This window comes from Apis florea, unplaced genomic scaffold (assembly GCF_048593485.1).
Source record: "Apis florea isolate Af1SG1 unplaced genomic scaffold, ASM4859348v1 contig_2350_pilon, whole genome shotgun sequence".
Classification (NCBI taxonomy): Eukaryota; Metazoa; Arthropoda; class Insecta; order Hymenoptera; family Apidae; genus Apis; species Apis florea.
This window is the reverse complement of record NW_028256565.1, coordinates 7,025,631-7,042,373: the sequence shown is the minus strand read 5'-3', so window position 1 is coordinate 7,042,373 and position 16,743 is coordinate 7,025,631. Positions and strand designations below refer to the sequence as shown.

Sequence of the window (16,743 nt, the reverse complement as noted above, 5' to 3'; positions counted from 1 at the left end):
GTATTTTATTTTATTTATATCATATTTATTAAAACAAACAAAAGTACATATTTTCAAAATTTTTAAGAAATGTATAGATTTTAATTTTTATTATTTAACTTAATATAAAGTTAAATATTAAGTAATATCTTCTTATCATCATACTATAAATGTATGATATATATGATATTGTACATTGTACATAAATCACAAAGAATGAGAAGAAACATTACTACTTTGAGATAATATCTGAAATGATAAAGAATTTATACTTATTTTTTTATAATATAAAATTATTAATTTATATTTCTTTCATTTTTTAATTATAAAAATTACTTGTAGAGTATCAATTTCTTTGTCCCAATTTCTTTCACCAATAAGTTTAACTGTTTTTATAAATATATCTCTTATTTTATTAATATTTTGTTTAAACACTTCCATTACATCAGCTGCATGAACATTATCTTCGCAATCTTTCCAGCAATCATAATCAGTGGCTACTGCTACAACTGCATATAAAAGTCCTGCTTCTTTTGCTAAATATACCTTATTTAAAAAATTTTTTATTGGATATTAGATTATATTTATAATAATGATATTTAATATTTAATATTTATAATTATATATATATGTATATATATATATGTATATATATGTATATATATATATATATACGCATGCTATTTTCATAATTTTTAAATTTGAAAATAAATGCACCTCTGGACATGTTGTCATATTAACTAAATGCCCACCCCACATACGCAATGCATTACTTTCAGCTTTTGAAGAAAATCTTGGTCCTTCTATTGTCACAATTGTTCCTCCTTTCCTTATTTTATATCCTAATTCTTTGCCAACTTCAAATAATATTTGAGATGTAGTTGGATCAAAAGCTGGTTCCATTGGCATATGGCATACTCCTAAAATTTTAATATATTATTTTTTAATATAATTAAAAATATTTTTTAATATAATATTTATATATAAAATATATAAATTTATATCATATTGTGATTGTTTAAATATAATTTACCAGAATATTTAGGTGAAGAACCATCATAAAAAGTTGTACTTCTTTTTATCGTCCTATCTAAAAAGCTATCTGGAACAACTAATAGTCCTTTACAAATAAAATCTTGTAAGGAGCCACATGCTGTTGATGCAATTATATGAGTACATCCAGCTAAGCGTAAAGCTTCAATATTAGCACGATAATTTACTGCAGTAGGACTTATCTTATGATCTGGTCCATGTCTATAGAATTTATTTTTATAAAATTTTTCTGCTTAAACTTTTTTTAGAGATCAAAGAAATATTTAAAATATAAGAATATTTTATTGCTAATTTATATTATATATTATATAATAATTTATCAATTAAATATTAAAAATTCAAGAAATATTCCATTTTATATATATATATATGTATACCTTGATAATAATATCACATCTACATCATTAATATTTCCGTGATAAAGATCACTAGATGGAAATCCAAATTCATTTTTAGCCTTTTCTCGTGTAGTTATAGTTTGACAATTTAATATCTGATTTTGAGGATTATTTAAACCTGAACCACCAATTATTCCGACCTATAAATTCGTATTATATGAATTTGAATAATAATCCTTTGAATTAAAAAAAAAAAAAGAAAATCATTTGCTCATCACGTGACAATTAAGAATTATTATTTATTCGAATTTAACTTTAATTCTTATAAATAATACAAATATTTAAAAACGCAATAATGTAAATTATAAAAATAATAATATAAACATCTATATGTGATTTAAAGAAAAATAGAATAGTTTATTAGATATAAACTATTTATATAAATTAAAGAAATATATAATCTTTCAATTGTGATAAAAGTTATCATACCTTAATTTTATACTTATTCATATTTAACTTTGTTAATATTATTTAATTAAAAATTAATTAAAAACTTCCGAAATAGTATTTTTTAAATATATATTAATGATTAGAAGTATAATTTAAATATTAATTTATAGAATCATACTGATAAAAACACAGATGAAACATAGAATAGTTATCAGTTTCCATCTAATGATTAGAAGCTACTAATCCCTACTCTTTTTCTATGTATATTTCTTTCAATGTCACTAATAACTCAGACAAACAATTAATGCAATATTAAATAATAGAAATAAAAAAACAAAAATATGTAAAAATATATATGAACACACAGAAATGTAAAAATACTTATAAGAAATACAAACTATTATCTTTCTTAGCACATAATTAGTAATGCCATCTCTTTGAAAAATACTCAAATATATTTACCGTATATCGTTACCGATAGTAAAATGAATTTGTAATCCTAAACTGTTTGTAGGAATATCAAATATTCTGATTTTTTATACAATCAATATTTCAAAATATTATATCTTATTTTATTTAATACAAAATTTAATTACTAAGTTGAAAAATAACATTGAAACCATAATATTTTTACATATCAACTTTTTTGTGTTTTAATCTCTAAAATTGACAAAAATATTCTATAAATATATTAATATTCTATATAAATAAAATTTTTTTTTAAGATATAAGTATATATGTTTTATTATGGCAAAACTATTATAAACTTATATAAATATTATCTAAAATAAATGATATTTAAAAATATAATAAATTATTTAATAAAAAGAAACTTTATTAAGCCATTAGAAAAAATATTTTAACTGATAATTCATATTCAAATATTACATATATATATATATGTATATATATATATATATATAGTAAGAGAAAAAGAGTTTAATTGTTTATAATATACAGATAACTTAATAAAAATAAAAAATGGAAAAAATATTAAATTTCAAAGTTCTTCTGCATCTTCTAGACGTTTAATCACTTTTTTATATTCTTCTTCTAAACTTTTATATTCTTTTTCCAGAGTTTGTATACGTTGTTCCAATGTAGGTAAAGTAATATTCGAATGTTTGTCAATATTCTTCAATGCACATTCCAATTTTTTCAAATCATTTTGTTCTCGTCTATATGGAATATTCAATCTTCTTTTTACATCTAATCTATATTCACGATATTCTTGTTCATTTGTTAAATCTGTAGTTCGCAATCTTAAAATTTCGTACACTCTGCGAGCTTGTTTCTAAAAATAATAGAATATATTAGAATTAAAAATATTTAAACTTTCTATAATGATTTAAACATAAAAAATACCTTATTAATCTTGAATTTTTCTTTAGCTTCTGTAGCCATTGCTTTATTAAAACCTTGAAGTAGATACTCTCGTGAAAAACTAGATAATGTACAGCAATTCATTGCATCCACATAATCTCTTAATCGTTGAAAGGTCATTGAAGGGTCCTCAACTACAACAATGATGATAATGCCTTACCAAAATGTACTAGATTTACTGAAATAAAAGTATCTAATCAGATTTTACTTTTGAGATTATTTCTTTCAAAATTGAATTATTATTAATTATAAATTTATTTTTATTTACCTGTTATATCTTTGACTTGATTCCGCCCAATATATTCGCGATAAATAGCATGTAATAAATGTGTACCAAGACCTATATTTTGAAATGGTGGCAAAATTAAAACTTGAGCTATACGAGGTCTAGTATGATGTGGATATGCATAGTATTGATATACAGTAGCAAAACCAGTAGTTGCATAACGAACAGTACCATCTGTTGTTTGATATTTTTCAAACCTATCTCAAAAAAAATAATTTTTAAAAATAATTCTATTTAAAAAAATTTTTTTTTTATGTAATTAAAAAGCAGTATAAAATAAAATTATGATTAAACATACATATTAAAGTAATGCCATCGATCATCATCAATATCTATAAAATTAGCAGCATCTATATACCATAATACAAATGTTTGAAGACGTTGATGATATTCCTTAAATCCTTTATAAGTCATATCTGCTTTATAAACTTCAAATTTTCTTGTACAACCTTCATCTTTATTGTTTATAAGTTTTGAATAATTAATTATTAAGTTCTTTATAGTATTTTTTTAAATATATAATTTAAGAATAATATTACAGAATATTACCATTAACAGAAAATGAATGAAGTAATTCTCCATGAGGTTTAAATGTATCATCCTTTTTTAAAGATTCAATAAATGCATCTATATTATCATGAACTTGTGGAGCTAGTTTTTCAGCAATTTTTGGTAATACTTCATCAGCTTCAACTCCTTCATAAAGTATTTTATTTATTTTTTCTGAATAAGTCATGCCTAGATAAGTTTCTAAACAACCTGCTGAATAATATAGCTTCACTCTGAGATCCCGGTAACCAAATATAGATTCACTAATAAACAAAATTAATAATTGAAAAACCAATTAAAATAAATATAATACTAATATTTAATATAATTTATAATATTTATATAATATTTTATAATTATAGAAAAAAAATTGTTAAAAATATGTATTTATTTTTATAAATTATTTTTAAATTATATGTTTTTAATAATATATATTTTAAAAACAAACCTATCTCCAAATACTTGATGAGACATTTCCGGTTTAAATGTAGTTTCATTATTTTCTAAATCTTCAAAAGAACGTACTAATTTAAATTCCAAAGCTTCATTACTACTCATTACTAAACTTTTTAAACGTGCAGTAGCTGGATCTTCCATGTTATATACTAGTAATAAAATATATAATATAAATTTATCTATAAAAAATAAAAAATTAAAATTGAATTAATGATAATTTGGTATAAGTAAAATTAAATTTCATATAAATATTTTCACTATAATATGTACTTGTATATATAATAGCGATATATAATCATAACAGTAAATTCATTAAAAAAATATACGTACATATATACATATATATTTAATTTTAAATGAATTTAATTTCATATATATATATATATATATATATATATATATATATATATATAAGAAATTTTTGATTTTGATTAACAAGTTACCGCTAACATTTATAGGTTATGAATTATATATTTTAGAAATTAATAAATCACAGAAAATAAACTTTATTTATTATTATTATTATAAAATAAATTACATGTAAGTTATTTAATCAATAACAAATTAAAGTTTTTTTAAACAACTTTTTATATTATTATATATATATGTTTCTGTTATGTTTTAAAAAATATCATATTTTTATATTTTTATATTATTATATATAAAATTATCATAATATTATACCTTCTTTTGATAATTGTGTATAATTTTTCAATAGAACACTATTTTTTGGTATTTTTCTTTAAACATAACTATAAAACAACTTCGCGCCAAAAATAAAGCGGTTATTTAAGCTTCAGTTACAAAGATTAAGACTTTCAAAGATTAAGACTTTATGATATTCTTATGAATTATTGGTTGTTTTCAAAAGAATATTCTCTTTAATTTGTACATAAATCTTTTTAAATTCAAGAATAAACATTATTATTACATTAATAATAATTGATTTATATTTTTTTCGAATTATAAATATCATAAAATATAAGTGAATTTTTTTTATGAAAAATTATTTGGATGTGAATATAAATCTATAAAATTGAATTTTACTTTATTTGTAATTTTATTCGTTTATTATATTTGTATTATATAAAATAACAAATGAAATACATTGATTAGATATATATTGTATTTAATCTTTTATTTTGAATCTTAAAGTTAATTTTTGAAATACATTAAATATTTCAATACATTATCATACAATATAATATCATACTGAAACTTTTCGTCATAATATTTTCTAATAAAAATAAATTTTTTCAATAATCAAAAATGTCAGCAGGTGAGGTAAAAAAGACAGAAGAACCTTTAATATTTCATACATATCCTTTATGTAAAGTAAGGATTTATTTTTTCAATTTGTTATAAGACATTTAAAATTGTAATAATATTATAATTTATTTAAACTGAAGTATAGTGATATGCGAGAAGAAATGAAACAAGAAGCAATAGAAATATGTGTTACTGCAACAGAAAAATATACTGATAACCATGAATTAGCAGCTCGAAGTATTAAGGAAAATTTAGATAATAGATTCGGAGGTCCATTTCATGTTGTTATTGGAGAATCATATGCTTGTGCAGTTACATATCAAGCAACATCATTATTATACATGTATAATGCTGGCAATATTGCTATTCTTGTATGGAGAACAGTTTCAACTTTTTAATGACAATATTAAAATTTTAGCATTTTATTTTTAACAACATTTTATACTTTATAACATAACATTTCTCTTATATTTATTTTACATTCTCTTTTTCTGAAGAAGAAGAATTTATAATATGGGTAAATATACATGAATATATATTATGAGGAATATAAAACTGAATCCACAACTGAAATAAACTTCATTATAATCAGTCGATTGTCTTTTTTTAATTTTTTCATTGACTAAAGAAAATTATTAACATCTAATTTTAAGTCAATAAGTGTTGCATTGTTTTGACAACTTTATTGAAATGGTAAGATCAAATTAAAATGAGTGATTTTATAGAATAATTTGTTATTGTCATATCATTTTTATTGTTATATCAAAATTTATAATATTTAAAAACTTTTATTTTTCATTAAATTAAAATTGTTTTGTGAATTGTAATTGTATATACAATTATAAAGAATTTGTATATGTTTATATATGCATGTGTATTTCATCACAATTTTATCATCAGTGAAAAAAATTATGATTTTATAAATATTTTTATTTATAAAAAGAAGAAAAAGAAAAAAAAAGAAAGAAAGAAGCAAAAATATTTAAAATTTTAAATATATATGAGGTTATGAAGATAACGCGTGTAATTATTATAGAAATATATTTAATTAATTTTTTTTAAATTATTTAATTAATTTAAATTAATATATATTTTTTAACAAATAACATTTTTTATGATTATAAAAATAAAAAAAAATTTGTAAAATGTATTTTTAGAGTTCAATTCTGATATTTGTAGGCTAGTACACTTATTGCAACAGGCTTAGGTCTTGCTGTAGTGGGTTTTACAGGACGTTATATAATTAAAAAAATGCCACATTTATCTCAAAAAATGGCAGAAGTTTATAAAAATGTACCAAAATTAAATTCAAAGGTAAACTTAAATATTATATTACATTTATACAAATATATGTACATATATATATATATATTAATGAATTAATGAAAACATATCATAATAGACTTTAGCAAACAGTAAATATTATAAAGGTGGTTTTGAATCTAAAATGACACGACGTGAAGCTAGTTTAATCTTGGATGTTTCACCAACTGCAAGTAAAATGAAAGTAAAACAGCAATTTAAAAAAATCATGGCTGTGAATCATCCAGATCGAGGTGGATCTCCATATATTGCAGCAAAAATTAATGAAGCAAAAGATTTATTAGAAAAATGATAATTAAATATATGAATATAAATAGTGTACATGAAATTTATTATATGTAGTTTTATAGACTTAATTTCAAGTAAATTTTTATGTATATATTTAATAATATAATGATTTTAAATATTTTATTTAATATGTAATAAAATTGTTTATACATTTATGATTCCTTTAATTTTATAATATATTTATACTAAATTAAAACTTATACTAATAAAAATATAACATGTGACTTAATATAATAAGTAAATATATTAAAATTTTATACTATATATAATAAATTTAGTTATATATATGTTTTTGTAAATAATAAATGTATAAAAAATTTTATAAATCAATATAAATCAAGTAATAAATTATTGGTGTATAATTTTTTACTTTTATACTAAATTTATATTTACAGAAAGAAATACTGTAGATGTAACATTGTAATCTTATATAGTACATTTGTTTTTTTAGAAATTACAATAAAATTATATATTGACTAGAATCTTTCAATAGGTAAAATCTCATTATTAATATTATCGTCCTAATTTATTTTCTTTTTGTTCCGCACGTTGTCGTGATATTTTTGTTCTTAATTTTATAATTGTGCTACCAGGCAGTGATCCAGGTACTTTAAATATACTCTAGTAAAAAAAAACGAAAGATAGTATGAATTACATTTGTTAAAAAACATTTAATGTGTATAATATATAATAAAAAATAAAAAACATATTTACCTGCATAAAATCATGACATTTTAAAACAATACTATCTTTTGTTATTTCTTTAAAGCATTCTGCTAATGTTGTAAAATCTTGACAAGCAAGCAAGTTGCATTTATTCCTTTTTATCAGGGTTAATGCAACACGAAATATAATTTTACTGCCTTCGTAAAAAAGACAATCCCATATACGCAGCGTAGTCTGCCAAGTTGTAAATATTTTATTCAATACTTCTATATTTTATGGCAATCCAAACAGGTATTAATTCAAAATGTTAAACTAATGAATGAATCAACTGTGTACACACCACATATAATAATGTTAAAAGACATCAAAAACACCAATTTAATGAATTTTATTTTTAAAAAACATGTATAATCAACTTTACCTCAATTGGTAGTACTTCTGCAAATAAGCACACAAACCACTTCGTTGTAATAACTGCCCAAGGTAAACCTATATTTGTTACATGTTGATAAATATCTGGCATTTTTATTCTAAAATAAAAATTCATATATATTTATATAAATAATATACATGTATAATTTATATATTTATATTAAAGATTTAAAGACCTTACTTGACTAATTCTGCAAGAACATCAATATCTGTAAGTAGGCCATCCATCGTTGGTGTATAATAATCAGGTAAAATTTTTTCTATTAAGATCTTTAATAACCAAAATGCTGTCTCTTCACTTTTTGTAACAAGTAATAATAAACCTGCTATATAATTTAAGCCCTATAAAAATATCAAATATTTTTTATAAATATAAGTTATATTAAAAATATATTTAAAAAAATATTATTAGAATAATTTAATATACCTGACAATATCCTACTGTTTTATTCTGATGAGCAAATGCTAATAAAATATTGTATAATTGATATTGTTGATTTTCTGTATTATTAAAAAATATATTATCAGGAAAAGTTCGTGGTAGATCAGTTTTTATAACATCTGCAACTTGTTTATTATGTGGAGGTTGTAATAGCCTTTGATAAAGATCAGAATCTACATTTTTTAATTCTTCTCCTCCACTAACAGACAACCATACCTTTGAGAATCAAATTTTTTCTTTTTATATATTTATAAAATAAATTAAAATATGAATCTTATACTTACTAATCCTCTGTGTTCTCCTGGTATACCTTTACGAACATATCTTTTTATTGTAATATTTCGTTGTAGTGATTTTCCTTCTCCAATGATTTCAGACCATTTTTTTGCTCTTTTAGCAAGTACTTTGAGATATTCTGACATAAAATCTTCATAAGTTTCATAGTCAAAATCATGAGGTCTTTCAAAACCATATTCATCCACATTACTAATAAACATATTAAAGAAATATATAATTATATTTAAAAAATTATATTTTTATATATTATAAAAAGAAAAAAAGAAATTTATGTATAATATATAATAAATTTGATGAATATAAATGTAAAATAATAATAAATTTTAATTAAGAAATATATCAACTAAATTATTATTATTCATTCTTTTTAATATTAAATTGTTTTCATAAAAGATAACCTTAAGTCGAAACAAAAATAGAAAACATTTTTATTTATGTTAAATTAATTATATTATTCGTAATTTCTATATACATTTGTAAAATATAGAATTATAATGTTAATAAGAAGTAATATAAAATTTACGATGGTCACCTAAAACATGAACTTGCCATACCCCACGCAAGACGATGCTGACATATAATTTCTGCCAAATATAGGGTGTTCAATAAACTCTTTTCAATTAAGTTTCTTTTCATTTAAGTTTTTTATTCAGTGACATAATTAAAATATATTTGCATTAATAGTATATTGTATCAGTAAATATATATTTTATCTTCCTTCTTAAATTTAATTTCTTATACTAAATTAAAATTTTATATTTAATATTCGTACGTATTTTTTGTCATTCATATCAAATGATTTTAAAATTAATTAATAAGTATATATTAATAAATTATAATATTAATATTATAATAATTAAAATATTAAATATTTAATTTTTAATAGTAGCATGAATCTTTATTTATAAAAATATATACGTATCTTAAGAAAGTTAGATATATAATTTTGAAATTCATATATATATATATATATATAAAACTAAATTTGAACAATATTTAATAAATAGAAGAATATAAATAAATGATTTACATATAATATAACATTACAATAAAGTGTTATATTTAGTATTATAATTAGTATTATATTAAAATAAAAAAGAAAATGATAATATATTTCAAAAAAGTGAAAAAGTCGATTTGCTAAACAATAATCATTCATAATCGAGAAAACTAGTCGATATTAGAGTTACTAGTTCAAAATTTGCGCAAGCGTAGTTATTTGACAGACATTTATATTCAATATTCAAATAAATGATATTTTTTAATATTAAAATATTACATAATATTTTAATTGTTTTAAATGTATTTGACAATGAATATATTTATATATATCTATATACTTTAAGCATTTATTTTTATTATATCACATAAATATTTATGTTTTTCTTAAGATTTAGTTGAATGATAAAGAAATTCTTGTGAACATACCCTAGTTTCTACGGCACTGGCGCACGTGTTTCTTGCATACGATGTTGGCGACGCATGTGCAAGAAATCCTTTTCAAGGGACAAATTCCTGAGTCTGGCAAGAGTGGTCGATACTCGATATTACGGTACCACATGGTAACGGAGGTAAAATGGCGTTAAATGTTCCTTGTGTCGCTGGTAAGAATTTTCGTGTTATGTTTATTAATAATCTTCTTATCTTAAAATCAAATTTTTACTGACATTTTTTTATAAATATTATCAGTAAATGTAGAATGTATATCCATCTATGATATACTTTACAAGTTTCATATTACACCACGACTGATTGCACAAAAATGCGTCATGTGGCATTGTATTACTGGAACACATTTATGATTAAAAAATGCGTCATGTAGTATCTCATTATAAGAATGTATTTAATATTAGATGCATTTATGTGTAATTTGTTTTTGACAGTTTCATTCAATTTTATAAATAACTTATGAATATTTAAATTTATCTTGAAGATCAATTATAATGTACAAGATTATTTTATAATATATATGATTTTTTATTTTATATTTTTTTTTATTAACAAAATTAACTATATAAGTTTATATAAATATTATCAAATTTAGTAATACAAAAAGTTAAAAATTGCATAATTGATTTTCTTTAGTAAGAGGTTCCATTGGAATCAGCTTAGGACAAGGCCCACCATCGTATGAACCAGTAAAATCATTTCCTAAAGATGACAGTAAAACATGTAAAGCAATGGCTTTTAGCCCAGAAGGACGTTATTTTGCATGGATCAATGGAATGACTGCCAAGATTTTACATTGTTCTACATGGAAAATTATTACAGAAATCAAAAGGCCCAAAATTTCTGCAATTCAATTCTCCACTCGAAGCACATATTTTATGACATGGGAACCATTCATTGGTATTATATTAATTTCAGTTATTTTTGTTTCATCTTAAATTTAATTTTTGAAATTTTTAGTTTGATAATAAAAATATTTTTTAAAAATTTTTTTTTATCTAAATTGAATAAATATTTAAAAATTATAATATTTATTTTTAATTTAAATTTTTGACTGTAAAAAAAATATATTGTCAATTTCTATATTACAGCAACAACGTCAAATCCTCAAGGAATAGCAAATCTTCATATATGGAAATCAGAGACTGGAGAACTGGTGAAGAGTTTTATACAGAAAAAACAATCAGATTGGTAATGTATTGTACAATTTTTTATTAAATTAATTATTTTAATTATTAATTAAAATTTATATTAAATTTATTAATTATTAAAAATTATTTTTAATAATAAATTATTATTAGTTTTTTCTTTTAATGTTTTATAATTGATATCATCAAAAAAATATTATATAATTTTTATAAATGTTATAATAAATATAAAATTATATTTGTTATAAATATAATTTTTATAAATATCATATTTTAAAGATATTTTAGTTTAAAATTTCATATAGAATAAGTAAAAAAATTCTGAATATAGAAAAACTGTTTACATCTTTTAAATAAGTGAAAACTTATTTATCTTATAGCTACATTTATAAAATATCTATCTAGGGAACCTCAGTGGACAAGTGATGAAAAAGTCTGTGGGATGTTAGTTGGTGCAGATGTCATTCTATATGAAGATGTGAATTTTAATAAGATTATGTACAGAATAAATGTAGCCAAAGTTGCTAAATTTAGTATATCACCAAGTAATACTCCATACTATATTCTCTGTTATATGCCGGGTAATTAAATTTTGTTGTATTTATTTAATTTTAAATTAAACAAGTACATGTATAATATATATCAAGGTACTTATATGTGGAGAGTATATCATTTTCTTCGTTGTTATTTATTAAAATAATTATGATGAACATTGGTGCTTCATAAAAACTAAGAGAAGTTACAAAAATTTTAAGATAATAAACATTATGATTTAAAAATGATAATTAGTAATTCTATTTGATTGATCAAAATATATAAAATGTTTATTAGTAATATAGTTCAAGCATAAGTCATGTAAAAAATTGGCATATTTTATGAAATACTTTTTTATTTCAGTTTCTCTCATTATGAAGCAAATATGTGTGGCAAGCATGTAATACACAAATGGAATGAAGATTATAAGATAATTATATCTGTAGAATACTTTAATATTTTAAAGAAGTACAACAGAATATTAATAATGGTATTTTGCAAAATATACAAGTATGAATATTTAATCAGGATCAACAGTAATGGGAAATTTTCCTGATTATTGCATGCTCATTTTTATATGTAAGTACTTTTAAAGTTTTAGGGAATCGTAAAATATATTTAACAGGTAATTATTTTTTTGTTTCAAATATTTACAATTTTTAGATATTTCTAAATCAAATTCGAAATTAAATTTAATATCATATCTTTGTAAGACAAATAAATACTCTCCACATTAAATACCAAATTATATAATTCCGTATAAAATACAACATTATAATTATAATTTAAATACCAAATCAATAATTATTATAAATAGTATTATTATACATTATAGGAAAATCGGATCAACCTTCATTTGGGAGACTATTTCAATATCCAAAATTTGAGTCCACACAAGCTTTAGCAAATAAAAGTTTTTTTCAGGTATTATATTATTAAAAATTATATATATATATATATAATCCTTATATATTATATATAATCCTTTCTGAAATTGTTACTTTTAGGCGGACAGAGTAAATATTTATTGGAATAATAATGGAACAAATGTCTTATTAATGACAAGTACAGAAGTTGATAAAACAGGTGCTTCATATTATGGAAAACAGACTTTACACTATCTTAGTACAAAAGGAGAAACTGCTTTGGTTATGCTTAGTAAGTTGTTTTATTAATTATTATTAATATTAATGAAATATTTTTTTTTATCTTTAAAACATAAATTCCTGTTTTTTTTTAATTAGGTAATAAAGGTCCCATACATGCTGTTCAGTGGTCTCCTAAAAATAATGAATTCTGTGTTGTATATGATTTTATGCCAGCTAAAGCCACATTATTTAATCTTAAATGTGAACCAATATTTGAGTTTGGTTCTCTGCATCGAAATAGCATTTATTACAATCCTCAGGGAAATAATATCCTTTAATTACGTTAAAATATTGTTTACATTATACATTAAAATTACTTAATTTTTTCATTTAATTGAAATGATATTTATTAGTAACTATATTTTCTTAACCACTTTGTACTTCTAATTTTGACTGGATTTGGCAACCTCCGTGGTGGTATCGAATTATGGGATGTTGGTAACAGAAAATTAATTGCAAAAACTGAAGCTCCGGATACAACACTTCTTCAATGGTCACCAGATGGAGAACATTTTATGACTGCAACTACTGCACCTAGGCTTCGAATGGGCAATGGGTAAATAATTTATAATTTAATACATTAATGATAATTGAATGTTAATTCATATTCAATGAATATTTGTTATGTAGTTTTAAGATTTGGCATTATACTGGGACTTTATTATACGAGCGACCATGGAATGAACAAGAAGAACTTTGGGAAGTTTTATGGCAAACTTTTTCACCAGGAACATTTCCAGAAAAACCAATTAGTTATAAAGCTGTTGAAGGAATTGCTCCTAGTCAACCACAAGGTGAGAGTTTTTTATAATATATCTTGAAACAATAAAATAATTGTATAAATTGATATTGTTTATAACTTTTTTTTTTATTTATAGCATCAAAACAAGTATATCGACCACCTTCTGCGAGAGGAGAAACTATTTCTTTTAAATTGCGCGATGATGAAATGTTCAAAGATAAAAAAAAAACTCCAAAATGTAAGATAAATTTAAAAGTGTAATCTTATAGATGGATATCTTATTTAATATTTATTGTAGCTACAACAAAAGCAAAGAAAAAGACAAAGAAAACTACGAAGGAATCAGAAACACTTGCATCTTCTCAATCAAATAATCCAAGTACAAATGGACAAGTTACTACAAGTACTGAAGCTCAGAATTTAACTACAAATGTTCCTGAATGTGATAATTTGGAAAGGAGTAAGAAAATTAAAAAAATTAAAAGCGTAAGAATCTTTATAAATTTTTTAATAAAGAAATAAAATTTAGAAAAATTACAACATTTCTCATTTTTTACAGAAATTAGAGCAGATTTCAAAATTAAAGGAACTGCTAGTAGCTGGAAAGCAATTAGAAATCAATCAATTAGATAAGATCAAGAAAGAAGCTGATTTAATGAAAGAACTCGAAGAGCTTGCTTTATGATGAACATTTCAAATTGCGGATATGTATGGTTTTTAAAAAAAATCTAAATATTTCTTTTAAAAATGGAAAATGATCTCGGTCTCTCACATACGATATTACATACGTACAGAAGTTACGTTTGGCTGTACATAAAATTTTCATTATCTGAAGAGAAGAGTGGGAACAAATTAAATTTTGAAAGTGCATTGAATAAGTTTCCACATCATTAAAGTTATTAAAATTTAAAATATAAATTCTTTTTTTAAGCGATGATAATGAAATTAAAATGGTCCATCGCTATATCTTTTTTGATAGTTAGAAATGAAAATATTTTTTTTTTTTCATTCTAATATTTCTAAATAGCATTGAAGAATGTTACAACAGTCCAATAACGACCAAGCTTCCTTATCATATAGTCCTGTGTAAGAATGTTGCATTATAAAAAACTTACTCTTTCTGGTATTACATTTGATAAAAAAAAAAAAAAAAGTTATACTGGATGAATCGCGTTATCTTGAAATTCAATTTTTTGAAAAAGTTGACTTTTAATAGATTACGCGATACTCTGTATGAAGAGCATAATGTGATGGAAATAATATAACTATAAAATCGAATGCACATAAAATTTGTTCCTGGAGACAGGTGCTGTCATTGCAATTTTTATGTTTATAAATTATTGCGCACTTATTCTATTTTTGTTTTATCAATTTTTTCATGAAAATTTAGCGAGGGTTAAAAATAGACATATCATTTTGTGATTTCATAATTATCAAAGTCATTTCATGAATATTTTCTGAACTTTTCGTTCTTATATATATTTTTGTTTTGTGCCTTGCATTATGTTTAAGATTCAGATTTTATATTTTTCTTGCTGTCAAGGATTATAAGACTGGTCAGATTAAAGTACTATTACGTGGCACAGTGTAATAAATAAATAAAAAAAAAACTGCCAAAAAATTACCAACTATATTCCACGACTAGAGGAACATTTTTAAGTAATAAAGAAAATTTAGCTTTTTCAATTAGTTAATTTTTTAAAATACTGTTCTTCGATAATGTTCAAAGTTACCCTTGCTTATTTTACAGATTGTCGTATAAACTTTAACAACAATCTGTGTTTTGTAACAAGGATAGTTGTTGTATTGTTTTAATTTAATATTTACTGATATTGAGATTTTTAGGTTTATTTGAGCAAATAAATTTGTACAATATAAATTGTACAAATTAAGAGAAAAATAAATTTTACCTCATTTCTATTTTGATATTAATAATTAAAAAAACTTAAATACAATTGGAAAAATCTAGTAGAAGATATGACTAAAATTCATGAAACTATAATTGTGAAAATTATGTATCATTACTTCTGACATATACATTCTATCATATACATATAAATTATGAATTATAAGTGATGGGTTTACCATAAATTGAATTACATAAAAAAAAATCACAATGGCCAATGTTGTGTATACTTACATGAAATTTATGAAAATAAATTATTAAAAACAAAAATGTCAACAATATGTAATATATTTTTATAAAATTGTATCCTTCCTGTATTACAATATATGTATGTAATTTTTGTTAAAAATTCTTATTTAAATTTATCATTTAATTATCACTTAAATTACAATATGTTTGTATATTATTTAGATTAATATTTGAATTTATGTATTATATTAAACAAATATTTTTAACATTTAAAAAGTTACATTTTTAAAATATTAAGATAAATTTCTATAACAAGGATGATATATATAAGAAAATAGGGGTTGAAAATTTTTTGTACATATATACGTTATGTTAGAATTTTATAGGTAACATGAATTAAGGGAAATAAACTATTT

The 16,743-nt window shown here is 21.6% G+C and overlaps 6 protein-coding genes across 9 annotated transcripts; 3 read left to right on the top strand and 3 right to left on the bottom strand.

Annotated features, from left to right (window-relative positions):
* Positions 1–3: 3 nt before the first annotated feature.
* LOC105735441 (S-methyl-5'-thioadenosine phosphorylase) lies at positions 4–2,296 on the bottom strand. The gene is made up of 6 exons (XM_086904947.1): positions 1,860–2,296; positions 1,410–1,570; positions 1,013–1,233; positions 697–899; positions 316–525; positions 4–228 (listed from the first exon to the last, which is right to left on the bottom strand). Exons 1-6 carry the CDS (start codon positions 1,878–1,880, stop codon positions 187–189), a joined length of 858 nt encoding a protein of 285 aa, XP_086761073.1. The 5' UTR covers positions 1,881–2,296; the 3' UTR covers positions 4–186.
* A 338-nt stretch (positions 2,297–2,634) lies between these two features.
* Positions 2,635–5,594, bottom strand: Hat1 (histone acetyltransferase 1). 2 transcript variants are annotated; one of them, XM_003696213.3, is made up of 7 exons: positions 5,179–5,594; positions 4,487–4,673; positions 4,039–4,301; positions 3,788–3,944; positions 3,472–3,686; positions 3,186–3,337; positions 2,635–3,114 (listed from the first exon to the last, which is right to left on the bottom strand). In XM_003696213.3, exons 2-7 carry the CDS (start codon positions 4,633–4,635, stop codon positions 2,821–2,823), a joined length of 1,230 nt encoding a protein of 409 aa, XP_003696261.1. In that variant the 5' UTR covers positions 4,636–4,673; positions 5,179–5,594; the 3' UTR covers positions 2,635–2,820. The 2 variants fall into 2 exon arrangements, with proteins under 2 accessions (XP_003696261.1, XP_086761055.1); XM_086904929.1 differs by lacking the exon at positions 5,179–5,594 and adding an exon at positions 4,765–4,796.
* On the top strand, positions 5,540–6,354 carry LOC147658166 (dynein axonemal light chain 4-like). The gene is made up of 2 exons (XM_086904933.1): positions 5,540–5,829; positions 5,904–6,354. Exons 1-2 carry the CDS (start codon positions 5,764–5,766, stop codon positions 6,159–6,161), a joined length of 324 nt encoding a protein of 107 aa, XP_086761059.1. The 5' UTR covers positions 5,540–5,763; the 3' UTR covers positions 6,162–6,354.
* LOC100867737 (mitochondrial import inner membrane translocase subunit TIM14) lies at positions 5,904–7,725 on the top strand. Its single transcript, XM_012490732.3, has 3 exons — positions 5,904–6,456; positions 6,943–7,077; positions 7,166–7,725. Exons 1-3 carry the CDS (start codon positions 6,454–6,456, stop codon positions 7,376–7,378), a joined length of 351 nt encoding a protein of 116 aa, XP_012346186.1. The 5' UTR covers positions 5,904–6,453; the 3' UTR covers positions 7,379–7,725.
* LOC100870198 (growth hormone-regulated TBC protein 1-A) lies at positions 7,723–9,860 on the bottom strand. 3 transcript variants are annotated; one of them, XM_003696212.4, is made up of 7 exons: positions 9,744–9,826; positions 9,199–9,400; positions 8,900–9,130; positions 8,654–8,814; positions 8,462–8,570; positions 8,089–8,274; positions 7,723–7,995 (listed from the first exon to the last, which is right to left on the bottom strand). In XM_003696212.4, exons 1-7 carry the CDS (start codon positions 9,761–9,763, stop codon positions 7,888–7,890), a joined length of 1,017 nt encoding a protein of 338 aa, XP_003696260.4. In that variant the 5' UTR covers positions 9,764–9,826; the 3' UTR covers positions 7,723–7,887. The 3 variants fall into 3 exon arrangements, with proteins under 3 accessions (XP_003696260.4, XP_086761056.1, XP_086761057.1); XM_086904930.1 differs by having other exon boundaries at positions 9,610–9,769; XM_086904931.1 differs by lacking the exon at positions 8,089–8,274 and having other exon boundaries at positions 9,744–9,860.
* A 572-nt stretch (positions 9,861–10,432) lies between these two features.
* Positions 10,433–16,408, top strand: eIF2A (eukaryotic translation initiation factor 2A). The gene is made up of 12 exons (XM_012490783.3): positions 10,433–10,815; positions 11,297–11,560; positions 11,752–11,851; positions 12,214–12,389; positions 13,178–13,266; positions 13,350–13,500; positions 13,587–13,757; positions 13,872–14,046; positions 14,121–14,284; positions 14,369–14,470; positions 14,531–14,718; positions 14,792–16,408. Exons 1-12 carry the CDS (start codon positions 10,788–10,790, stop codon positions 14,915–14,917), a joined length of 1,734 nt encoding a protein of 577 aa, XP_012346237.2. The 5' UTR covers positions 10,433–10,787; the 3' UTR covers positions 14,918–16,408.
* The last annotated feature ends 335 nt before the right edge of the window (positions 16,409–16,743 follow it).

Excerpts from the sequence above, each read along its gene's own strand:
- LOC105735441 (XM_086904947.1), bottom strand. The coding sequence starts at position 1,880 with ATGAATAAGTATAAAATTAAG. Across the intron at positions 1,234-1,409 it reads GATGTGATATTATTATCAAG|ACATGGACCAGATCATAAGA; the intron begins GTATACATATAT and ends TAAATTCTATAG. Across the intron at positions 229-315 it reads AAGAAATTGATACTCTACAA|ATATTATCTCAAAGTAGTAA; the intron begins GTAATTTTTATA and ends TTATCATTTCAG.
- Hat1 (XM_003696213.3), bottom strand. The coding sequence starts at position 4,635 with ATGGAAGATCCAGCTACTGCACGTTTAAAAAGTTTAGTAATGAGTAGT. Across the intron at positions 3,945-4,038 it reads TCATTCATTTTCTGTTAATG|ATGAAGGTTGTACAAGAAAA; the intron begins GTAATATTCTGT and ends TAAACAATAAAG. Across the intron at positions 3,115-3,185 it reads AAAAATTCAAGATTAATAAG|AAACAAGCTCGCAGAGTGTA; the intron begins GTATTTTTTATG and ends TATTATTTTTAG.
- LOC147658166 (XM_086904933.1), top strand. The coding sequence starts at position 5,764 with ATGTCAGCAGGTGAGGTAAAAAAGACAGAAGAACCTTTAATATTTCAT. Across the intron at positions 5,830-5,903 it reads ATACATATCCTTTATGTAAA|TATAGTGATATGCGAGAAGA; the intron begins GTAAGGATTTAT and ends TTTAAACTGAAG.
- LOC100867737 (XM_012490732.3), top strand. Across the intron at positions 7,078-7,165 it reads TACCAAAATTAAATTCAAAG|ACTTTAGCAAACAGTAAATA; the intron begins GTAAACTTAAAT and ends ATATCATAATAG.
- LOC100870198 (XM_003696212.4), bottom strand. The coding sequence starts at position 9,763 with ATGGCAAGTTCATGTTTTAG. Across the intron at positions 9,131-9,198 it reads CAGGAGAACACAGAGGATTA|GTATGGTTGTCTGTTAGTGG; the intron begins GTAAGTATAAGA and ends TGATTCTCAAAG. Across the intron at positions 8,571-8,653 it reads GTTCTTGCAGAATTAGTCAA|AATAAAAATGCCAGATATTT; the intron begins GTAAGGTCTTTA and ends TTTTTATTTTAG.
- eIF2A (XM_012490783.3), top strand. The coding sequence starts at position 10,788 with ATGGCGTTAAATGTTCCTTGTGTCGCTG. Across the intron at positions 14,047-14,120 it reads AGGCTTCGAATGGGCAATGG|TTTTAAGATTTGGCATTATA; the intron begins GTAAATAATTTA and ends TTTGTTATGTAG. Across the intron at positions 14,719-14,791 it reads AAATTAAAAAAATTAAAAGC|AAATTAGAGCAGATTTCAAA; the intron begins GTAAGAATCTTT and ends CATTTTTTACAG.